General features: G+C 47.1%; 1 protein-coding gene across 2 annotated transcripts in view; it reads right to left on the reverse strand.

The window, feature by feature from the left end:
* Positions 1-24,779, reverse strand: part of FOXN3 (forkhead box N3) — a 355,335-nt gene that overhangs the window by 69,254 nt on the left and 261,302 nt on the right. For both annotated transcript variants that reach the window (XM_080917520.1, XM_080917519.1), the window contains exon 5: positions 22,651-22,715. In XM_080917520.1, coding sequence (XP_080773646.1) covers positions 22,651-22,715 — 65 coding nt within the window. The remainder of the gene's footprint in view (positions 1-22,650; positions 22,716-24,779) is intronic.

Raw genomic sequence — 24,779 nt, forward strand, 5'->3', positions numbered from 1 at the left:
TTCCAGAGCAAACACTTCACCTGAGCAGTCCTGCACCCACTTTGTACACAGGTTGGGTCAATGCCTGCTGCAAGGACCTAAGGTCCCAGCCTCCCCGGAGCACTCGGCACTGCCACCTCAGAACTCTGAGCATCACTATCTTACTATTATTACTAGGACCCGTGACAGTCAGGTGCTGGTGCGACATGGCTCCAGGAGCCAGCTGCTTCAAGAAAACCTCAGCAGTGTCACCTGCTGACCTCTGTGACTGCCACCAACCTGCCCTTCTGACCGACTGTGCGAAGTTTTTCCAGCTGGGAGGCAGAGTCCGAACAACACCCCCTTCCCAGGATCTGAGTAGATGGATGATGAAAGTGAGCGTGTGTGAGGGTGTGTGTTGTGTGTGCGCACTCGGGCTGTGTCGCACCATTTCAGTTTAAGCTGGATCGTCAGCATCAGCAGCCTTGTCCCATTATTCGTCCTGTCCTCTTTCTACAGCACTGCTTGGTCACACATACCTGGGAGGACTCAGAATTCAGCAAGCACGCACCCACCGAGCACTCTAATCCAGATGTCTGAGACACCGGGCAGGCTGAGAAGAGCTGGGCGACACCGCGGTGGCCACTCGTGTGGCTGCGGCTGCTCCGGAACAAGGCAGAGCCATGCTGCCACAGACCTTCTGGTTGTTGAAAGAAGCCATGGATCTAGTATCTGTGAACGTTCCTGAATTCAAACTCAGTATGTCCAATCAACAAACCCGCCTGTGTTCCATCCAGTGTTTGGGTCCGTCCATCTCCCCTAGACGCCTTGTGCCTTTCCCCAACCCCCCAGGACCCCTTGTCAGATCTGCTGCTGGTGCAGGGAAGGATGATGGCCATGCCTGTAAGCTCAGCATGGGAGGGCAGGAGTAGGAAGATCAGGAGTTCAAGTCCAGTGTGACGCCAAGCTGGGCTATGTAAAACTGTTTCAATAAAACAAACAATAACAAAACCAAATACACCAAAATCCCAAAACCAAAGCTCAACCTAAAGAACATCAAACTTGGCCATTTGAGCACATAGCCCCTCTCTTTTTAGAGCTAGCTAGCGTACCCAAAGCTACCTTTGCTGATCTCACCATGGCTTCCACAATCCGAACACAGCCCTCTGTAGACCAGCTCCCACTAATGAGCACTTAGAGGCACTTAGCAGAGACAGGAGAGGGAAGTGCTTTATTGACACACGGGGATTGATGGAAAAGCTCCCCCTCCCCCCAATGTGGATTTCCAACCCCGGCTCCTCTGGGGCAGCTCAGATTCTTAAGAGGCCAAGTTCCCGGAGGCCAGAGACTGCTCTAGGACACTCTGCTGGCCAGACGACCGTGTGACTCCACATCCTTGAGACTATCTCAAGAAGCTCTCACATGGACACGCTTTCCTCGACAGCCACGAGGGAGTCACACCACCACATTTTGTTTTTAGTCTCACAAATGTAGTGCTTCTCCTGGTGTCTGAGTTTCTGCCTGTGCAGATACAAGCTGGACAGAGGGAAACCAAGGCCTCTGTGTTCCCAGCTGGCCTGGGCTGCCTTTCACAGTGAGTTCATTCATCCTTTCACGCCACAGTGGACAGAGTACCAGATCCCAAGGATGGTGAAAATCTAAGTATAAAGGGACATCTGACAAAAGTCCCTGTCCTCAGACAGAGGCTGGCCGGCGTCTTCTCATGTGTCCCGACACACGTGTGGGATGAGAGTCCATATGAGTGCAGGCCTGAGGTCAGTCTCAGGAACTTCCCTCGATTACTCTCCCACTTTCCTTCTTTTTAGAGACAGGGTCTCACTGAACCTGGAGCTTACTGATGCAGCTGCACTGGCTGGCCAATGAGCTCCCAGGATCCTCCTGTGCCCTGCCCCCTAGTGCTCAGATCCTAGGCAAACACTGCTGTTCCTGATTTTTTTTAAATGTGGGGTACTCAGTATCCAAACTCAGGACTTCATGCTTGTAGCATTTTACCAAACAAGTCATCTTCCCAATCTTGTCCCTCTCTCCAGGATGGTCCCAACCAACACTCCCTTCCGGGTATGACCCATGGTGGGTCCAATCTACTGCATACATCTTCTGGTCTGCTAAAGTCCAGGGCTCAGACTAAATGTGTAGTACTTTCTGGACACTTCTCAAACTTTGCTGTGGAAGATTTGAAACAGGATTCTAACTAAATCATTAAAATCGGGAGGAGTCCCTGTGGACTCCAAAGTCCAAAGATGGCTCTGGAGTCAGCCATCTTTGATTTTCAAGGCATCCACATCATCCCTTTATAATCAAGACCAGGGACTTGCAATTATTTTATCCTTTAGAGCAGTCTCAAGTGGTTCATTTAAAAAAAAAAAAAAAACAAAAAAAAAAAAAAAAAACAAGAAGAAGAAGAAGTCCCAGGACACCTAAGGAAGAAAACAGTTCTTCAGAGTCCTAAAGGTCTAGAGGACAAGGTGAGGTGTGTCTGACCACCAAGAAAGCACACATTTGAGAAGTCTTTAATAAAAGTACTTCCCCCAGTGGCCCGCCAGAGCTGGGAAGCAGCAGAGCCTTCCTGCACACTACACTGCCCTTTTACGGGCACCTGCTGTCATTTTCAATGGGGGAAATAGAGTGTTTCTTGTGGAACAATTGGCATAAAAGGGGCTCTCACATAATGCCCTTCAATCTCCCACAAACGAAAATCAATCAGCCAGTGAGATTGTGTCACCAGAGATCAAAGGGGTGAGTTAGACCTAAACAGGCAGGTGGACCAGACGGGCAGATTGAGGGATGTGGAAAGCAAGGGCAGGAATCACAGGCTTCTTCGATGACCTCACGGTCTTGTCGCTTTCCATGAGGCCAGGACAAACAGGCTGCTCGTAGATCTATTTTGGTCACACAGCTGCAAACGTAAGATTGATGGAGATGTTCGGCGCCTGGCTCTCAGGAGCAGCGAGCAGAAAGCAACAGCTGTACCGGTCATCAAGAAGTAGAACGTCTGGCTGCCCGCTCCTTCTTCCTTACTCCAGCCATGAGAGACAGCCACTCTGGCCCTGGTCCCTGCGACTCTTCCCTAAGCTACAGGTTTCTCTGCTCGCATTCCTTTATCTGTGAGAATCAGAGCATCTGCGTTCGTGTGTCCGGCTCTCGCCAGCCTCAGTGTACCCCATCAGTCTCGTGCACAGCTCTCTTAGAGTTTAGCTTTATTGATTTCTATTTCTGACCTGCTCGATGCTAGCTCATTCATTATTCAGTGAGAATCTGGCCATGAGACCACGGTTTGATATCCTGCCAACAGGAGCCTGAGTAAGTGGGAACCCACGAGTCTACCCTTCAAAGAGTCAGACCCTAGATAAGGCTGTGTATTTCCACTCTTTGAGCTGTTCATTTACACACTGGACCTTCTGAAGAATAAAATCTTTCTGTTTGACTAGCAACTTAGCTCAGTAAGAAAAAAACAGGCTCAAGTGGCTTTGACGGCAAAGGTTTGATCCTGGTAAAAACAAATTTTTAAGAAAGAAACAGCTAGAAAATGGACCCCTTGGTAGCCACGCATCATGTAGTGAGTGCCCTTCAATCCCTAGAGGGAAGGCAGGTCGAGGTGGTCTCTATCAGCTACTGTCACCAACCATTGCTGGGGATACGCCCAAGTGCCCACAATGGAGATTCCAGGGGCATGGCCAGTGTGACACAAGAAGATGCAGGGAATGGATGTTTCCTCTTGCAGGACACTGAAGTAAAGGAGGCTGTATTTAAACTCCAAGAAGAATCTCATATAGCACAAGAAACAGCTTTCAGAAAATTTCAACTGAAGCACATGATTGAAAAGAATATGAAGTCTCCCTCAGAGAAATGTTTTAAAAACAGAACTAACTACTTACCAAACTGTGCATAATCTGATGCTCTTGGGAGACCCTAGATTAGAACAGTCCCAAATCCCTCTTGGGCTTCCCTTCCAGGTGAACCTTCCTTAAGCAGTCTGAAATATAACTAACTAGCTGTGGGTTGAGATCCTGCTCTCCACTAACCCCTGAGCTACAAGGCAAGGGGTCTGTAAGCCCTCTTCTGAGTGCCATCTCTTCAAAACACATCTGTGGAAAGACCAGGGCATGTGCAGCTGCTCCCCAACCTCAGACACTGTACCCTATAGTATAGGAGAATAGTCTTTCTAAATATAAAAAGTGAAGGAGCCATCATGGTGAATGAAACCAAGACTGTTCTCCACACACCACAAAAATTGGTAACATCTCTAAACATAAACATAGTACACAGACACAGACACACACACACACAGACACACACACACACACACACACACACACACACACACACACACACACACACACTGGATCTTAAGGTCATCACAGATTCCCTGTAGCCAACTGCTAGAAAGAGAGGCAGCAAGAAAAGGGTAGTGTAGTGGTGTTTCCACAGCTATGGCTGACAAAGGAGTTGAGAAGAGGGAGAAATAAAGAACTCTTATTCCCCATCTGCCTTCTGCTTTCAGAATAGACAACAATTCTGACTGTGTTCTTTGCCATCTCTGTCTTTTGGGAGGTTTCAAGAGTAAGAAAGAGAAGAAAAGGCTTGGTTTGCAATGCAGTGCTAACTAAGCTCATGGTTTCTTCTAAAAACAGGCAAAGATGGCGGTGGTGGTGGCAGCGCCAGCAGTATTGGCAGTAGCCCGGATACTGCCAGGCTCAGGGTTTGGCACTCAGGAAGAGAGTAACCAACAGTAGTCCAGGATAAAGCCAGGATCCTGAAAGCCTTGAAAATACCTGATGTTTTACATGCAGGCAACCTTCATCAAATGAAACAGTGATTCAACACAGAGATCTAGTCATAATGTGTTTTATTTCAAACGCCTCATTCACAAGAGGCCTTTTTCATCTGCACAATGTCATGTTCTAAAAAGTACAGCAAGGAAAGGATGAAGGATAAGAAGCATCCCTGATGGTAACGAACCCTCTTCAATGTGAGCCCTGCTCCATATTCTCTTACACATTCGGGTCACCTATGTACCAACTCCGCAGCTCAGTACTTCCTGCAGTGGGCCCTGTGTGTGTCTGTGCAGATGAATCAGCTCCAGATTCCCGGCCCTGAAGCAGACTCAGAAGGACAATGTCTGGGCTATTAACAGAGTGGCTACCAAGTGTCTGTAGTCACAGCTCTGCTTACAGCAGGTACAGAAGCTTCCTGCAAAACTACACACACATCTCTTTTGCTTATTTTATGAGACAGATTTATTTATGAGACAGATTCTCTGGCCACTATCCCACACACTCTGCAACAAAAGAACAAATATATCTCAGGTCTTAGTGCACGGCATCTCTGTCTCTTCCTAGTCGGTTCTAACCTCAACACTTAAACTAAACAAATGACATGTTTCTTTCTTTGTCCCAGCTACAAGAAAACTCAGAGCCAAATTTATGACTGACCATCCTTGACAGTTAGTCTTGATTTTCTACTTGCTGGGTTTTAAATCACTATGGGAGCACGGGTAATGTTTGTAAGAGAGTTTCTAGATTAGGCTAACTAAAATGAGAAGACCCATCCTGAACGTAGGCGTCACTCCTAGGACTGAGAAACTAGACCAGTGGTTCTCAACCTGTGAGTTGTGACCCCTTTGAAGATTGAACAACCCTTCCACAGGAGTCAAATATCAGATATTCTGCAGATACTTACATTATGATTTATAATGGCAGGAAAATTACAGTTATGAAGTAACAATGGAAATAGTTTTACGGTTGGGGGTCACCACACACAAGGACATATATTAAAGGATCAGAGCATTAAGAAAATTGAGAATTCCTGCTCTTGACTTAAGTTTTGTTTTTTTAAAACAAGCTGGGCTGCAGCATTCATCCGTCTGCTTCCTGGTGGTGGATGCACTGTGACCAGCCACCTCTGGCTCCTGCCACTATGACTCTCTGACCTTGTACCTTCAGACTGTGAGCCAAAATAAATCCTCCCCTTCCTTGAGTTGCTTTGCCCAGGTATTTATTTTTCACAACGAAGGGCATAAGAAATGCACATCTTTATAACAATACATGGACTGTATATGTCAATCTTACATATTCCTACTTCCCTTTCCCCCCCAGTGCCATCTTAGCTTCCTGATTCTTCTTTCTGTCTTTTTCTTTATACTTCCTTTGTGTAAGACCTCCAGTTACTCGGCACATTCTGTAAGCTACTGAAAATGCTTTTGGGAGCGTGGTGGGGAAACATTAGACAAATTAATTGAATGCAGTCAATCAGCATGCAGCCCTTTGCAGTGGTATGGCTCTCAAGCAGATGGTAGGGAGTGCCAAAGTTGAGGCAAGGGCTCTGAGGAAACTTTCCAGCGTCGGGGTCAGCGCTCCAACAGAAACTTTCCCTCCAGTTCCAGTTGTCATGAAGCACCTGGAAGCCTGTATGAGCTGCGTGCCAAGTGTGTTTTACAGTGAACATAAAACTGCCTCCTAAGTTCAAAGTCAGAGGTGATGGTCAATTCTTGTTCTACTTGTAATGCCCACACACCAAGCTTCTTAAATGGTGTTCCTTTTGGTGATGCATTAGGCAGCTCTTCAGATCCCAGGCTGGAAGCCTGCCGTCTGATACATCAGACAAAGCACATGGATCATAACTTCCACTGTTTAAAAATCCACACAGATTTTAAGTATCCTTTACCTGAAAATGTGGTTTTTCGCATTCGAGGACATGTGCATATACAGTGACATGCCTACTGTAGGGATGGGATCCATAAACATTAAACTCACGAATGTTTCATTTACATTGTATAAACATGGCCTGCAGTAAGTATTTCCTGTAAGAAACAAAGATTCAACATGTAGGATTTTCACTGATGAAGTGCTATAAGTTTCGGGTTTTGGAGCAGTTTGGATTTCAAATTTAGAGCTTTCTGATTATGGCTGGTCAACTTATATAAACTGCTGACAGTCCAGGATAGTCCAAACAGCCTGAAGAGAATAATTACCCTCTGACACACACACACACACACACACACACACACAGAAACTTGCATGAACCATCCAATGCAATCACAATGTCACCTGCCCTGGACAGGGGACATTAGTGCTATGGTCACAGGGCCATCTGAGCCAGAGTTCTGGGCTGTCAGGCAAACACTTATGCTTATGGTGATCAGAATGTCTGATGTACCCCGTTAAAGAACGCACAGGGCTCTCTCCCCTTCCTAGCACTAAATAAGACACCGGATTCAAGAAACCAGAAGCCATCCTAAGACTCACGGCTGGGAACATCCACCTTTGGTCCTTGCCTTATCATGTACAAGGGTCCCGGACCATACAAGGAATGGTCTGCTGCTACGGATGAGAAAAGCCATATTCAATAGCAAAGACAGTCTCAGCAGGTCAGGAAAGACTTATCAGTCACAAGCCCCTTAATGATAGGGACATGCTCTGAGAGATGACTTGTTAGGCAGTTGAGTCACCTTGCGAACACAGAGAGCACTTGCTCAAACCCAGACAGTAAAGTTTGTTCTCTCCTCTTGGATTCCTGGTGTAATCTAGAGATATAGCAAACATACAACACACAAGGCCTGCAGGCACAGAACATGACGTGTGGCTTTATATCAGCTTTTATTTTTAAGGTACAAGGGATATGCTTTAAATTAATCAAGTTCAGTACATGCCTATAATTCCAAATATGCAGGAGACTGAGACAGAAGGACAGCAAGTCTGAGGCTAGCCTGGGCTAACGGCTAAGGTGCAAAGCAAACAAAATAAAAACCCAAAGGAGATAACACCAGATTGGGGTGAAATGGTACGTACATGCGTGCATGTGTGTGTGTGTGTGTGTGTGTGTTACTCACCCTACAAGCACTAGAATCTGAGGTTTGATCCCCAAGCACACTTTTAAAGCTGGGCATGGCAGTACACATGTCAGCAGCACTATTGCTGGGGGCGGGGCGGGGAGGGGCCTGGGAATGGGGGAGGAAAGGTAGACCCCAGGGGCTCACTAGTCAGCCAATCTCCAGGTCAGTGAAGAGACACCATCTCAAGAACATACAGTGGGAAATGATTGATGAAGATAACCTCAAGTGAGCTACAGGTCTCCATGGTCTGTCTCTACACCAGCAAAGCCCACCATACTGATACATACAAGGATACAGATTCAGCCAGGATGCGCGCGCACGCGCACACAGAATCAATCATGCAAATCAAAAAGAAATGTGTCAATTATTGTCACTCCCAAGAATTACGTCCTGCATGCTATTGCAGGAGCACAGGCTGTTGATGTCACAAACATGGGAATACTGTGCCATGCTGTAACATGGACATGCTATGGACCATCACTGCATGTGTGATCTGTCACTGACCTACACATACATCAGGACAATCCCTCTAACGTACTGTTCTCTGTAACACAGAGCCAGGGCCCCCTCTTGTTGCTAATTCAGAATATCCTACAGGAGGAGATGGCTCTGGAGAAAGGAAGGTAGAAAAGGAAGCTACATTGGCCTGGGAAGAAATCCTGGGAAGAAAGCCTGAGGCCTGGTCCAGTTTTCTTGCTTGCCCACTGAGGTTGTGCTGGCCAAGGACTTGAGGACCCTCCTTCTTCAGAGACTGACCAGTTAGCGCCTGAACAAGCACAGCTCACACAATCCTGAGGCCAGGGTAACGAGTGGCACACCACCGCTTCCTTCAGAACCAGCATCCTACGTGCATCAGAAATGAGCTTGGTCCAGGAAAAGGGTCCTGATCACGCCTGAACCCTGAATACACAGGGAGGGCACCAGAGCAGAGGAATGCCCGACTGTAACGGACAGCAATGTTATTCATTCTTCTGGAAGAACAAGGGATGTGCACCTCTGAAATAAGACGATTTCAGAACTGGCCCGGGGCACCCAACACTAAGCATTTTCAAGTTTGTATGACTGACCCAATGTGCTTTGGCAAAGACATTTTCTAAGTTTTTTGCTGTAAGCTTTTTATTTCTTCTTTTTTTCCTGCCAAAGTTAATTTATAATCATATAAGTTCATCTTAACCGATATTTGTGAATGAACTCTGAGGTTATGATTTAAAAAAAAAAACCTTCTCTGGGGAGAGATTGACATTTTTATAATCTTTGTCAGCAGGCCTGTTCAAGATAGAGTCTAAATATCACAGTGAAGGTATCAATACACACAGGTTCAGAGGGCCTACATAAAACATGCTTGAATTGTCAAAGACATTCTTGTGACTCTTTGTGTTTCTCCCTGCTCTAAATTAACATTGATTCAACAAAATCTATGTCAATCCTATTTTTTTAATCATGGAAGAATGCTGAGGTTCATTCCAGGTGTGTGATAGAAATCTGAAATCAAGTGAGGGTAATGAAGTGGATGTCTGAACCCTCCCCACTGATGTAACACGCACACAGCAAGGTCCACAAAGGATCCAGCTCAGTGAAACTGCCCCAGGCATTCACCTGGAACCCAGGAATAAACAGAAGGCTGCTGGCTCCCAGAGAACCCGTCTTCCATCTCTCCAGACATTACCTTGCACTCCAAAGACAACCGGACCCTGGTTTTCTTTCCACACCATCCCTGGCTACAGTCAACAGCAAGCCAAAGCAATGAGATGAGAACTGAGGAGCTCACAAGACAAGGGATCCGAGCTTCCACCAGCAGGAACTGGCTAGGTAAGCTCTGCCCAATTTTAGCAAGCAAAGGCCATTTTCATCGAGGAGACCAGGGCTCATCAACCCAAAAAGAAAGCTCTTGACTCAACAGGATGCCATACAGGTATGGACACCAAACAAAACCTCCCAATCAAAGACTTTTCTTCCTTCCCCCTCTTGTGAATGGTACAATAGTTCCCCCATCAATGATGATGGATTAATTACTTTTCTATTGCTGTATCAAAATACCATGATCAGGGCAACATACAGAAGTTGGGGTTTATTTGGGCTTATAGTTCCAATTAGAGTCTATTACTACTACAGTAGGAAGTAGGCGGGCATGGTGGCAGGGGCAGAAGTTGAGGGCTCACATCCTAAACTACAAGCACTAACAGAGAGTGAACTCAAGAAAGTATGTATTTTTAAACTCTCAATTCCCGCCTCCAATGACATACCTCTTCTAACAAGGGCAGCCTCTCCATACAGGGTCACTAACTGGAAACCAAGCATTTGTGGGGGACATATTAATCCACAACAGATAATGACAACAGCTTCCACTTGGTTAACGCTAAAAGGTGACACTGATCGGAGGGTACATATATCTTGTCAAAGGTCCTTAGAGTCTTCGATAGAACCTGCATATTAAATTACTGGGTTTTCCAAATAATGGCTTGAGTTCAAATTGCACGCCACAGCCTCTACATTCAGGAGTGCACTTTGAAAGTGTACTGCAGGGTCTGGGGAGATGGATCAGTCTTGCAGCTGGACTTGCAAGCACATAGGTCAGAGTTCCACCTCCAGAACCTATGCCAAGAGAGCCTGGTAGACGTACTGTGCTTATAATGTCAGCCCTCCTAGCCTACTTGGTGACTTCTAGGCCAGTGACAGCCCCTGTCTCAAAACAAAGTAGATGGTGTCTGAAGAATTAATACTCTTAGCTTCTTTAAGCATGTGCACAGATGTGTACATCCACATAGGATTATACACACAAATACAAGCAAATAAAAATAGGATTGTGTGTGTGTGGAGGGGGTGTCGGTAGTAAAATAAGAACTAAGCATGCACAAGGCTCTAGGGTTCAATCTCAAAAGCCCCTCACCCCTAAAAAAGCTATGCTTTTAGCGTCCTGGATGCATGGAGCAAGTGTTAAAAGCACAATCAGTTGTGAGTCTTTGCATCCTAAGAGGTGTATGTAGCCTGGGAAACCATGGTCAGTGGTGTCTTTCTAGTGGTCTTCACTGAGCCCTGTTCTGTTTCATGGAGACTCCTCTCTGTGAAAACGGCTTGGGAGAGCTCTGGTAACAGCCGCTTTTTTTTTTTCTGCCACAACTGAAGGCCTGGCAAGAAGGGTTCGCCTTGGCTCACAGTCTGAGGGGCCCAGCCCATCCTGGAAGGAAGAAGACACAGCACAAGCAGGAGCCCACATCTGGGCCTCCTCACATTCTGACTGTGCAGGAAGTGGAAAGAGGACAGGAAATGGGGCTGAGCTAGAAAACCTTGCTTCTAGCACCCCACTTCCTCCAAGGTTTCCCCTCCTAATGGCTCTTCACACAGCACCATCAGCTGAAGATTAAGTGTGCGAGCACTCGAACCTGTCGGGACAGTCCACACTCACTACACGCCACTCCCTGTCTACCTGCCAGCACCGAACCTTGTGTCCCCAGAGTCAACAAATGAACTAGAGAGCTGGAGAGATGGCTCAGTGGTTAGAGCACTGACTGCTCTTCCAAAGGTCTTGAGTTCAATTCCCAGCAACCACACGGTGGCTCAAAACCATCTGTAATGGGATCTGATGCCCTCTTCTGGTGTGTCTGAAGACAGCTACAGCACTCATATATATAAAGTAAATAAATCTTGGGCTGGAGAGATGGCTCAGTGGTTAAGACAGGAGGGGCTGGTTTGATCGAGACATTACCTAGAGGTTCATCGATGAATGCTTGCAAGTCTGGGTCAGTTTCTGAGAAAGGAAAAAGAAACTGCCCATTACAGCAACACGGATTATTTTAAGAAACAGAGCCATGGGCACCCAGAGGTCAGGTTACATATGCAAGTAAACACAGCTAGTCAGCAGAAGGTCTAAGGCCAGTGTGCAGACTCCTCTAGCTTTGCCTCCTTCTGATAATTGCTATTATTTATGAGACTACAGAACCATCTGCCGTACGGGGATGTTCCTGTCATCTCTTTCTCTTTTTACAAAGACACTAGTCCCACCAGAGGGAGTCTCCACCTTTGCTCACCCCGAATCTTAACCACCTTTGTAAAGGCTCTATGTCTAAGTTCAGTCCTACTGGAGGCTGCCTTCATCACAAATGGGGGCGGGGCACACAAGCCAGCCCCTGCAGTGCCGTCCACACACAGCTTGCACAAATATTTGTTGATTTCTTTTCTAAGCAGAGTTCCCTGGGAGGTACTAGGGCCAGAGATAAGAAACCTTATGGCCTCAAATAGATTGCTGTCCAGCAGGAGAGGAATGTGAATGGACAAGAGGCCTCTGTGGGTTCTCAAGAAGAAATGAAAGACCAAAGCAAGACTTGGCAGAGGCTCCTGTCTCTACATTGTCTAAATCTACCCTCCCAAGGAGCAGGGTCTGAGGTGCAAGAGTGCACATTTCAATTACAATTGGTTTCCACTTGAGGTTCCCAAGCAAACTACATTTTATGTTTCATTTAGCCAACCTCACAAAGTAAAGGAGCCCCTACTAAGAGCTAGGACCACAGCAGCACACATATGGGAATTAGTAAGTAAGGGGTGCATGTGTCTTGGAAAGCTATGGGAAGGCAAGGACTAGGATGGGAAACATCACCAGCCTTTTAGATAGCCGATGTCACCCCTCATAGGAAGGAAGCTGAGGAGAGGACAGTGGCATGTCCCAAGGCGTATCTGGTGAAGGGAGCATCGAGGGTTTGGTCCCAGGAGTGGACATTAATAGAGGATGCCAGCCAATTCGTGCAGAGCACAACTGGATCACAGTGAGCAGCGTCGTGTGGCTACAGAGGCTGCCAGGGCCACCTATGCTGCCATGCTCACAGCTGGGACTGACGAGGAAAAGGACAGCTGTACCGAAAGGAGGTGGGGTGGAAGCTCTCAGACAGACCATACAGCAGGTAGAGGTGAGGCGCCCCTGGGCTCAGGTGGATGAGAGAGGAGATAACCATTAGTCTAGAAAACCTTGGGACTTCCCAATCTATTTAGGAAAACACACACACACACACACACACACACACACACACACACACACCTGAAATCAGTATAATTTAAGGAGTAACTGAGTAATGAAAACTCCGTTCAGAACCAAAGCCTTTCCAATTTCACTTGCTAGTTCCCAACTTCATTTTTAAATTAAGACTCCTCTAATAAGACTTAAAACTGTTCTCGATGAATTCAAAGGGCCATAAGGGGAAGAAAAGATGCTAAATGAAAAATGTGTTCCATCTCATAGACCTGTCTGCTGGGGTTTGGGAGCCACAGAGAGGGTGGATAAAATTCTCCTCTACACAGGCCATCTAACTACAAACTGCATTTGTCAGACACGGGAGTCAATGGACCTGGAAGAGAACAGGGACTGCTGAAAATAGTCTCTACGTCATAGACTCGAACCTGGCAACCATTCAGAACATATACACATAAAACACAGTTGCGCATGGATGTACCGGCATACACCTGCAGCTGTGTATCCAGTTATACACATACACAACTTGCTTGAGCCAAAAACTTCATTTGAGCTTGTTTTTCTCCACCTGTGAGAGCAGGTAGACACCGCCCCCTTCTCCTGAAGCAAACGAGCGTGCAAACCAGTGCTCCATGGGTGTGTATAATTGGGTGCATGGACATTAGAGCTCATTAAAGACAATGGTCCCTGTATTGCTGGCTTAAGCTGCCATCCTGGAAAGTGTCCCATGTATTCTAAGTGACAAGTGGAGGCCCCTACACGAGAACTGTAACTAACCATGTGATGTCATCGGAGACAAGTAAGTATTAGTTTAGCTGATACTGTTTCTGTAGAGGAGCCTGATTGGTCAGGACCTTTGGCTAAACACAAGAGAAGCTCACTTTCCACTGGCTTAGGTAAGACAGATGCTTACCTCATATAAGCAGGAGCGAGTAGACTAGCTCCTTATCCCAGGTTCATTGTGTCTAGACCTTTTCTTTCACACTGGTAGGTTCTAAACTGGGGTGTAGGGGACTGTGTCAGCATATTCTTTAGAGCTTTCAAACCCAAGACAAATAAAAAGCACAGTGCAACCCTGGCCCGGGCCACGTGGCTACCCTCAGCCTGTTGTCAAGGCCAGAGAGTGCCCATCAGAAACCAATGCAGGACTTAGATACCCACTGTGGACCTACAAGATGAGAAATGAGCCCTGATCCTATTACAGGTAGACGGCACGCCTGTGAGGCCGCTGACATCCCCAGGATCAATTCCCTCCCTTACTGCTGTGAAGGAAGAGGCTAACTGCAGGGTTTGAGAACAGGACGGATTCGACACAGAACCGTTCTTTGTACACGCCTCACATGTTGGTCTTTATTAAGACTTTGTCACAATCTTGTTGCAAATGTCACCACAGCAGAGACTTACGCTTCTAATTCATGCCTATAATTGGTGTCCAATTAGAATCAGATTACCTGAGCACACACCAGAAAACTTGAGTCTGAGCTCGGCACAATGGCACACATCGGGAAATAAGTACTTGAGAGGCTAAGGGAGGAGGAACAGGAGTTTCAGTCCAGCCTTAGCTGCATACGGAGTCCCAATGTCTCCCAAAATAGAAACAAATAATCTACAGGCTAAGAAGTACTAGTTGATGTATCCTTTAGAACTGCTGGGGAGGGGCCGGGGCCCCTCTTCAAAGATGGCCTAAGCTCCTCACCACCCCATAAGTGGTATCACTTCCCATCATTCGACCTCCCTGTTGTCTGAAACTGACCTTTCTGAAAGTTGGATGTGGTTTTATTCTGCATAAACCAAGACACCAAGTCAGAGAATAAGACCTACAAATCACAGGCAACTCGGCCCAGCCCAGTGGAACCTTCTTTCTGTGACATTTCTGTGGGACCACAGTCATTCAAACATGTCAAGAACTGCATGGGATGCTCTCGGGAGGAGAGCCTGAGTCTTTCTCAGTACGCCAGAGACTGAAAATGGCCTTAAAGACCCCTAAAGGCATCTCTCCAGTCCAAGTGAGGGAGAATGTTTGCCATTGCTGCTGCTACTTGTTGTTTGCTTTGGGGGTATGCACAGATGTTACCGTGAATATAATAAATGCTCTGCACATACACTGCCTCTTAATTCTCACCAAGTTCATGAAGTTGGTACTCTTGCTGGGCAGAAAACAGAGGCTTGTACCAATCAGATGACCTGCTTGAGGGGGGAAATCACCCCAAGGTAGTATTTCTGCTCTCCCAATCTCAATGCATCCTCTGGAGTGAGGTCAGGATCATGAACACCTAAAACTGGAGCACCTGCACCTGGAGCACCTGCATCTGGAGCACTACACCTGGAGCACCTGCAACTGGAGCACCTACACCTGGAGCAGAATGTAGGCACACATCCCAGTTGTGTGCATGATGATGGCACAGATATGAAACACTAAGGCCTTCCCGTTGGCACTGAAGGAAACCCACAGTGAGCAGAAAAATAATAAACTTGACTTCAGAAGCTTATTGGGGGTAATTTTAAGTCCACTTCTGAAACCATCATGTGAACAGCTTGCTCAGAACGCGTCCGGAAAGCTTCGTTATCCTTAAATCTTTTGGTAATTCTACTCAGCAGTGGCACAGAGCTTCAAGGGGAATGGCTTTTCCTTTCCAGGTACTTAAAGTCCAGGCTCTGTGACAGGCACATGCTATGCTTGACAACAGAGTCCAAAACTGTTTCATATCTACACTTCAGTCTTGTCATCAAGTAAGATCCTTGCTCAGAAGAGGGTTAGTCTCTGTATTAACCTTTCAGTGGGTAATTCTAGGGTTTTCTTTTCTCCATCCAATCTTTAACAATCATAAAGTGTCTGTGGGGGGGGGGGGGGGGATTGGCTCTGCAGGTACAGTAATTCTCTTTAAGAATCCAGGTGTGAGGACCTGAATTCAAAGAGCCCAATGAAAGCCAGCTACATAGTGCGAAAGGTTGTATTTGTAGGCTCCTACTGGAGCAGAAAAGCAGAGGCAGGAGAATGCCTGGCAGATCCTAGGCCAGCTAGCCTGGAGTACCTATGTGAAAAGACCCTGTCTCAAAAAGGCAGACAGTACAGAATAAGACTGGGTGATGTCCTTTGCCCTCAACACTTGGCCACTGCATGGGCATACCTTCCAGCAAGTAGGGTGCATGTGCACAGACAGACAGACAGACAGATGCATGCGAGTACACGTATACACACACACACACACACACACAGAGGAAGTGGGGGAAACAGATGCTTTGACTCTTGAGGAAGTCTCTGGTAAATGTTTTCAATTTCCTGTCTTGCTGGCCATAACTTCTTACTCAGCAGTCTGCTCTCAGGCTGCTTTCTCAGAGAGCAATATGAGACTCCCATGAAGACGATTAGAGACCAGGGTCTGGACATTAGCTAAAGTTAGGGTCAGGCAGGAAGATACAGAACATGTAACCGAAGGTGCCCTCGACTGCATGGCAGGCCACTGACACGTGTGAGGTCCGGACAGTTGCAATCACAGGTGTGGAGGTGCAGCTCCACTCTTGCTTAGCACGCACAGAGCCTTCAATCCACAACACCAACCCAACTGAACATGCTAAAACACGCCTGTGATCCCAGTACTTGAAAGGTAATCGGACACAGCAAGTCTGAGCTGACCTGCACTACACAAGACCCTTCATTCCAAAATAAATAAATAAATAACCGGACCAGCACAGATCAAAACCAACTAACGGCCTCTTTGAAAACCGTACTTCCTTGTTATTTTTTAATGAGCATAAAAGCATGTTCCAAAGCACACAAAGAAAGATTAGAGGAGCCCAAAGCACCCCTTTAACTTCACCTCTGTAAACAGAACAGCAACCTGACAATTACTGCAGCTCCATAAAAATCCTTACTCGCTGCAGGACAAAGACACACATTGCGGAGGAAGACTCAGAGTCTATCCTGGCCAAGGAGAACAGAAGGCAGTGAGCTTCTGGGGGCAAACGTAGAGGGGGCTGCCCCCTTTCTGTAAGTGCTGAGGTTTATTTTAATGGGTACGCCTGGGGCAATAAGCAGATTTATGTAAGAGGTGAATGTCCTCCTTTGTACAGTGGACAAAAGAGTCAGCTTGTGGAAAGGATGAAAGATGCCAGAAAGCCCTGGGCGAGCGGCCACGTGTGAAAGAGAGGGCTGGGGGAGGGTCTCAGAAAACCCAACAAAATCTGAGACCTGGGCCCTTGAATTTGAGAACCAAGAGCCCTGGACCAAAGAGTGGTCCCTGAATCCTGCCAGTATCAGCAGAGATTTTAGTATCAGCAGAGATTTTAGTATCAGCAGGGATGCTGGCAGGGCTGACGCTCAGAATGAAAATGCTCCTGAGAAGATTTTGTGGTGTTTCTCCGTGTGTGGAAGAGCAAACCCTTTGGAGACAGAGGAGATGAGCAGGTGGTCATACCATTAAGACAATTTCCTAGGAAGGGATTAATGCTAGTCTTGAGGAGTAAATTCACAGTTAAGAGAGTTGCCCCCCCCCCGAAAAAGAACACAAAAAGCCCCTCAGGGGTAGTAGTGGAGGCACAGTAGTAAGGCACTGGTTGCTCTTTTAGGTCACCTAGGTTTGGTTCCTGACACCCACTTGGGTGCTCACAGCCACCTGTAACTCCAGTTCCAGGGCATGCCCTCTCCTGACCTCTGTGGGCACTGAACACATGTGCCACACATACACACATGTGTGCAGGTAAACCACACACCTACTAATAAAAAATTTAAACACGCCCTTTTCAGGCTTCCTGTCCCATCATGTGGCCTCTTCTCCTATGTGTTCCTATCACGGTAATGCCAGGGTCATGAAGCCCTTGTCAGAGGAAGACTCACAAGAGCTCACTTGCTATGCCTTACACTTTCAGATCAAACAACCTCTTTTCTTTATAACTTATCCTACTTCCGCTATTTTGCCATAGCACTGGAAGTCAGACTGTTGCCAGGGTTAAGCCATTTGCTCAGGAAGCCAAGATTTCTTTCTAGATTGTTTGAATCTGTAATACATTGCTTCACGACAAACCGAGAGAGCTTCGAAAACTGTCATGTTTTCATCATGACATCTGATTGTCCAGGCAGTTGGCACATTCTGCCCTTCTTCTTGGGTCCACCAAAGACCAACAAAGGCAACACTTTTTTCCTCATTCATTTTGATTTTACGGAAAGTTGCTAGGAAGGATCAGAGCTGGAATTCATGAAGAAAATTGTCCCAGAGAGACATTTCTCAATTTACACTGAAGAAAAAAATATAGCTTGGGTCTCCCATGCATGGTGACTAAAGTCATGGAGTTTACTGAGGACCAGGGCTTGGGGATTTGACTCAAAACCTGAGTTTTCTGAGTATTTCAGTCTTCTGTGGCATGAAATAAAGCCAAGTGAGAATTCTCTCATCTATCTATTGGTGAAACACATGACCAGGCCATGGCAGCAGAGGGCTGCAAGGGCAGGTGGGGACAGTCCCTGCATGAAGCCAACCCGGAACTTGGGAAATCCCATTCCCCAGAGCACTCACCATCATGCATGGTTTCTCGATGGTGCATGCACCTGTGCACACACAGAAACAACATGAATCTGCCAGCAAAAGAACTGGTCCCACCCCCCATGCCTCTGTTTGCTGTTGGCTTATGGTGGCTTAATCCTGCTCTGTGCACTGAAAATGTCTCTAAGGATTTCTTTCCATTTCATTAGTTTATCCTGTGGGCTGTCAGCAGCCAAGAAAGAAAAACCTGTTGGGTGTGATAGAATGCTTTGATTCATTCACTGCATGCTAGGAACATGGATGTGGATAAGATCTATTTTGATAATAGATCATAATAATTGAAATAGTTTGGTAATTATTCTTTGATAATAATAATAATAATAATAATCATAGTCATAGTAGTAGTAATAGTGACCCCATGGCAGCTAGAGTGAAGGAGAAGGAAGGTGGGGGAAACAGGAGGCAGGGTGTCAGGCTGTTGACTGGAGAGGTTTGAGGAAGAGTTCTTGTCAGTGCTGTTAGCAGCTGGCTTCAGGCCTTCCCCTAGGTCTGACCACAAGCTGTGTGGAGTAGCCGAGAGACTGGCCCTGGGCCTCCCTTGGTCAGCTCCAGCCTGACACACATGGAGATGCCGCTCAGTGTGGAGGGTGCAGGAGGTGCTTCTCACTGGACAACTGCTGGCAAGTTCAGGGGCCATCAGGCCTATGAGGGACAGAAAGAGTGGCAGGGAAGGTCAGGCCCAGCTTGCACCAAGTTGTAGCAGAAGTCAGGAAGCTAAGGGTGATGGGGTAGGGTGGGCTGTCTTATGTCCTTTTGGGGTGAAACCATCAGAGTCCAGATAAAGGGGTAGACCAGGGTGAGAAGCATCTTTAATTATGAGACACAAACTCATGAAAATAATTCAGGCCACGGTGAGCTAAATCTAGCTTTGTAATGGAAATCCTTAAAGAACTTCACTCTTTCATTAAGAAAATAATACACACACACACACACACACACACACACACACACACACTGAAACACACAGACGGGCACTGAAACTCAAAGACACGGGGTCTGTGGGAGACACCTGTCAGCTGGCCACTCCTGCAAGCCTCCGAATAAGCCCCACTTGTGTTTCCATGCCCCGGGTCCCTTATTAGATATCAGGCTTGTTTACTTTGTGAGGCTCCGCTTGGTTTCTATTGTACAAAAACTGAAGGGCTCTCTAGCCCGTTGGAACTGCTAGAATACTGAGCTCGATTCTCACAGCCATAATGGTGTTCAGAATAAACGTTGGGAATTGACAGGATGACCAATTACGTGAAGTAGCTTTGCCTGACGTAATCCAAACCACATCTTCCCCCTGTATCCTTAACCGGAGCTGATTCAGCAGCCCAGCCTGCCCATGATTTTGAACCAAAAGATGGTGTCACCCTTGAGGTCCAAGCAAGACCGTGAGCACTTCCAGCTAATACTTCCCATTAGTTTTACTTAGGCTAGAAAAATAACATGCCGTTCAGCTCACAAGCCCAACAAGGGCTGGACAACACAAGACCCCCTGTTGTAAGTATTCCACCACTGGTCACAGCACTAAGTGGTCTAAACACCACTTCTGTGTGATTAGAACATCACATTACAGGACACCCCTGACTCGTAGTTTGTTCTTTTCAACTCCATGATGTTGTGAAAGCCATATGCCTTCAGAAGGAACTGTCTTTGAAGGGCCACACCTGCAGTCCTAGAAGGACCAGAAGTTGAAGGTCCTTTATCGCATAGCAAGTTTGAGGCAGCCTGAGCGACATAAGACTATCTCCAAAGAGGAAAAGAAGCTGTCTATCTTTTCTGTACTGATCCTTCCTAGGCCTGGGGTATAGGGCCTTATGATGCTGGGCAGTAATGACAGGGTGCAGGTGCCAACAGCCGCGTAACAAGGACCAACCACTGACACGTTAAAGTGACTGTGTTGTTAAGCACATGTGTAGTGTATACCTATACATACTCTTTTTCCTTCCATGGTTTATTTTGATCAAGGAACACTTGTTATGTCCCAGTCACGTCCACGTGTCCAACACCACGTCCCCATTGTTTTGCCCACTGGGATGATGTGTGCTCTTATAGTTTTCCTCTCTGGCAATGCCACGTCTATGAATCACACACACACACACACACACACACACACACACACACACACACACACACACCTCCCACCCACTCACCCACATTCACCTTCTCCTGTTTTGAGTCCTTGCTCAAGTGTCAGTTCCCCAAAGCCTCCTCTTTCCAACACAGCCCAGTTGCCTATCTTCCCATTCCTGCATCCTCTACCCTCACCCACCATGCTGGCAGCGCAGCATCACTGAGCCTGGATTCCTTCCTAGTCTGAAGGTTTGCCTTCGGCTTGTCAGAGGGAGGACAACAATGAGAAAGTGGGCTCGGAACTGATGAGATTCTGACATGAGCTTCGGACACCCCTCCTCTTCGCATCCCTATATTGTAGGCAGAAAGCTAACCGGGCAGGCAGCCCTGTAAGCCCCAAAGAAAAATGTAAGTTTATTTGGGAAGCCCTTAAAGCCTGATAATGATCTTTTCAGGGTGGAGGGGTCTCAAAGACTCTAGACAGGCAGGATGGGGGAGGGGTATCGGAGACTCTAGACAGGCAGGATGGGGGAGGGGACTCAGAGACTCTAGACAGGCAGGATGGGGGGGGATCTCAGAAACTCTAAACAGGCAGGAGGGGGGCTCTCAGAGACTCTAGACAGGCAGGATGGGGGGGTCTCAGAAACTCTAAACAGGCAGGAGGGGGCTCTCAGAGACTCTAGACAGGCAGGGCAGAATGATGGAAACATCACAGAAATAAACGCTAGCACATCCCTGTCCACACCCCCACACTTACTAAGATTTTCATAGTTTTCAAATGTACACTGTAGATACAGACAGACATACAAGTTATACTCAACTGAATGTAGATCACATGTACATCTGAAACCTGGACTAGTTAGTTCCCAGTGTATTAGAGGAATCAGAAATTTTAAAATCACGATTAAGAAACAGAACCCACCACGCTCACCCAGCTTTAGGTGCCAACAACTCTTTCCATAGTGTTGTGTCATAGATATGAACCCAGAGCGTATCTTACCTAAACGTAGAACGGAACAGACTGAATCCTGTAAGAAAAAGCTCTAAGCAAACAAAATCCCAAGTCTAAAATTAATCCAAAGGTAAAGAATACCCACGCCGTTAGTGTGGCCAAGCAGAGAAGCCGGTGACTCTGAAACCTGCTTGAGAAACCCCAAGCGTGGATCCAACCACTGCTTGCTACCTTAGTGCTAATTCCTTCTCTTTTAAAACACATAGCACACCCACAATGGCTACAAAGGTACGGTTTACCCAACATCATCTGCACAAGAAAAACGCAGAAACATTCCTGCTCCACTTTTCACACACTATTAAAAAGCAGAAAACCATGTGGCCCATGAAACAAGAGCCACATCTGCCGCCATTGCTGGAACTCCTCCAGACACCCGATGACAGAGGTCTCTTCTTAAGCACGGGAGTGTCTGACTCCTTCATACACATGGCTCGACTCGGTGTATTCTTTTACAAGACATGCTGGACAGCCAGCCCAAAGGCATCAAATCCCTCACCCGCAAAAGCTCAGTCCTGAAGCTCCTGGACTAGACTCCCCTGAGTACACACTTTCAGGGTCTGAGCTTCCCTCTCATCCCCACCCCCTGAAATCTGAGGACCAGTTCACCCATAGGGCAGACATCCACAATAGCCAGAACCCAGAGGTACCTAAAAAACTTGGGCACACATAGCCGCTGTCTTAAGCATGCAATCTTCACCGTTGTCATTATGGTGCAATGTAAGAGCAAAACCAGGGGTGACAGACAGTTTGAATCCCTTAGTTAGCACAGGCAGCTGAGGGTGGATTGGAACACAGTTAACAGGGCCCACCAGCAATGACCGTACGGACAAATGAGTTCCTGGAGCATCAGTACAAACTGCAGCCAACCTTCCGGGTACACAGGAATGTTAGGAGGCAGCAGGGAACAGAAGTATCTCCATGATGACTCAAGTGTCAAAGCATCCAAAGCAGCTCAGTCATCTCCAGTGTCAGACACACCTGAGAGTTCGCTTTTATCGGCCACTGTGAGCTACTGCCACGGGCAAACTGTCACACCGTCCCGACTCCACCAAAGCAACCGTCTTGGGACAGAGGCCTGGTTGCAAACTCCATTCACAGCAGCCAAGACACTTGAGCAGGAAGAGGTTAGAAGTGGGCAGTCAGACCCAGGGCACAACAGCCACACCTCTCCAGAGAGCAGTCACTGCTAACCGGAAGGGAGCGCTCCTGGCTGACTATGCACCAAGGAAGCAGGAAGGAGATGAGGGAACAGGAGGAGGCGTTCCTCGACACCTACCTTGCAGAAGGGCTCCATTTCTCTTGAAGAAGGTACTGCCCGGCCAGATGGGTGGAGCTGATGTGCTGTAAGAGAACACAGTTGTGCATGAGGCTTTGTGAGCTGGGCTCCACTGACTCGCGAGCAGCCCTTTCCCTGGTGGCCCTTTTTCCAACCTTCACTTGTGGTGGCTTTGAAACACTTCCCTGGGTGTGCTTTAAACACAATTAGGTTAAAAACAGGCTTTTTAGCCCCCGCGGCAAAACCGTCTGTATAAGTATTCTGGTTATCATCTTGGCTGGGGTCGCACCTGGCCACTGAGACCATCTACAGGCAATTGGCAAATGCGTGTGCTGTGCTGATTTGATTAGGTGGTATCACTGAGCACAGAATGCTTGCTCACCTGCTCAGAAGCACATGGAAACATGTGACAAACGAGTCTTTTTCCTGTCTTGTGACTGACCAAGGTCGCTGGCATTTTCTGGTTATACACCAGAACTCTGCTCTATACCAACGCTGGCCTTTCTTGCCCTCTCTCTTCCATCTCCTCTTCACACAGATGGAACCTTGCTCTGCTCACGCCCTCCCGTGTCTGTTGCTTTGCATCTTGTTCTCAACTTCGTGGCTTAAAATGTCACACTCCATACCCCACAAAACACCCTGCGGATGGCTTTCTGACATGAATCTTAAGCGAGTCCTTGATTGAGCACAACCCCCCCCTTCCACTTGAAAGGATTTTTTGCTAAGATTGGGCGGCTATAAAGTGCAAGTCCGTCCATCCATCCAGGCAGGCAGACAGACAGACAGACAGACAGACAGACACACAGCCCTGAATGAACACAAGAACTCTTCAGTAGTCAGCTGAGGTCTGGTTGTGAAGGATAGCAATGCTGTTAACAAGGAAGGGGGATGCCAGTGGCCTTCTGCCTGCCAGAATTTCATTGCCAGAGGTCCAAACAATGTCACAACTATAGGGACACAGTACATGATTGAGGAGGAGTTAGAAAAGAGAAAAACGCTACTGCATAAAAATGCTATTAAATAGCATGATAAGGCCAAATGCGCTTGCTAACCCGCATCTCTGGTTCCGCAGTACACTTTCAGGTACCTTGCTGTGTTCCAGGCTGTCTATTTTTAGGTTTCAACACTGTGTGGAGCAACTGTATTAGCACCCCTGTCCTCAGTTCCCATGATCCTTAGCATTCTCTAGCAACAAAGGAGCTTTAAGTTGAGGTTTCTACATCTCTATGTCTCACTACTGCAAGCAACAGACTGTACACACAGCGTGTTAAATATAACTCTTCTATGAACTAGAAACCCAGGAGCTGGTATCGCTTACTTTTAGTGTAGCACCTGCTCTACTGTGGAGGTCTGAGCCAGACGGGCAGATTTGAGGAGTTTGTGTCCTAGGAACTTGAATGCTCATAGATTGTTTCATTTTTGCTTTGGATCCACTATATTAAAAATGATTGGAAATAATGTCCCCCCTGAAGTCCAGATTCTCAGTGACAAGGAGGTATACAGGACAAGTAACAGACCCTGCTGAGGGTGGGGGTCTCAGCCTGCAGGACAATGGTGGCAAGCTGACTCCTCTCCCATGTGGTTCCTTCCCTATGGCATTTGGGGGTTCTTTAAAAGGCTCAGTCAGTAAGAGCAAGGGGTGTTAAAATGTTTAGGCTGGACTTTAACTACCCCAGCAAGTTCTCAGAGCCCTACCACCTTATCTTTCCAATAAAGCAGGAAACAGCAAGCTGGCTGCTACCAACACTGAACTGGCTGGTTCATAATGGTATTTAAAGACCGAGGACTTCATTATATAGAGGAGTTCACTGCTTCTGGAGAATTCAATAATTGAGCATTACTGCAGAAGCCTGAATATCCAGCTTACTGCCACCCAAATCTCCTTTTTATCCTGACCTTGATTCGGCTGAAAACCGAGTAGACACCGAGGATGGAGCAAATGTGGGGAGGTAAGGTCAGATAAACCCAGCGGTTTTAGATAAGGAAAATTCCCGCATGATAGAAATCTACCGGAGGATTTCTACAGCACCCCTTTAACACCGTCAGTCACTCATCAGTATTCTGTGACCACTGGGCTCTGCTGTCCCTCTGCTCTGTCCTCAGGTGGCAGAGGAAGGCCTGACCCTGCA

The sequence above is a fragment of the Micromys minutus genome (genome assembly GCF_963924665.1).
Source record: "Micromys minutus genome assembly, chromosome: 1".
In the NCBI taxonomy this organism is placed as follows: Eukaryota; Metazoa; Chordata; class Mammalia; order Rodentia; family Muridae; genus Micromys; species Micromys minutus.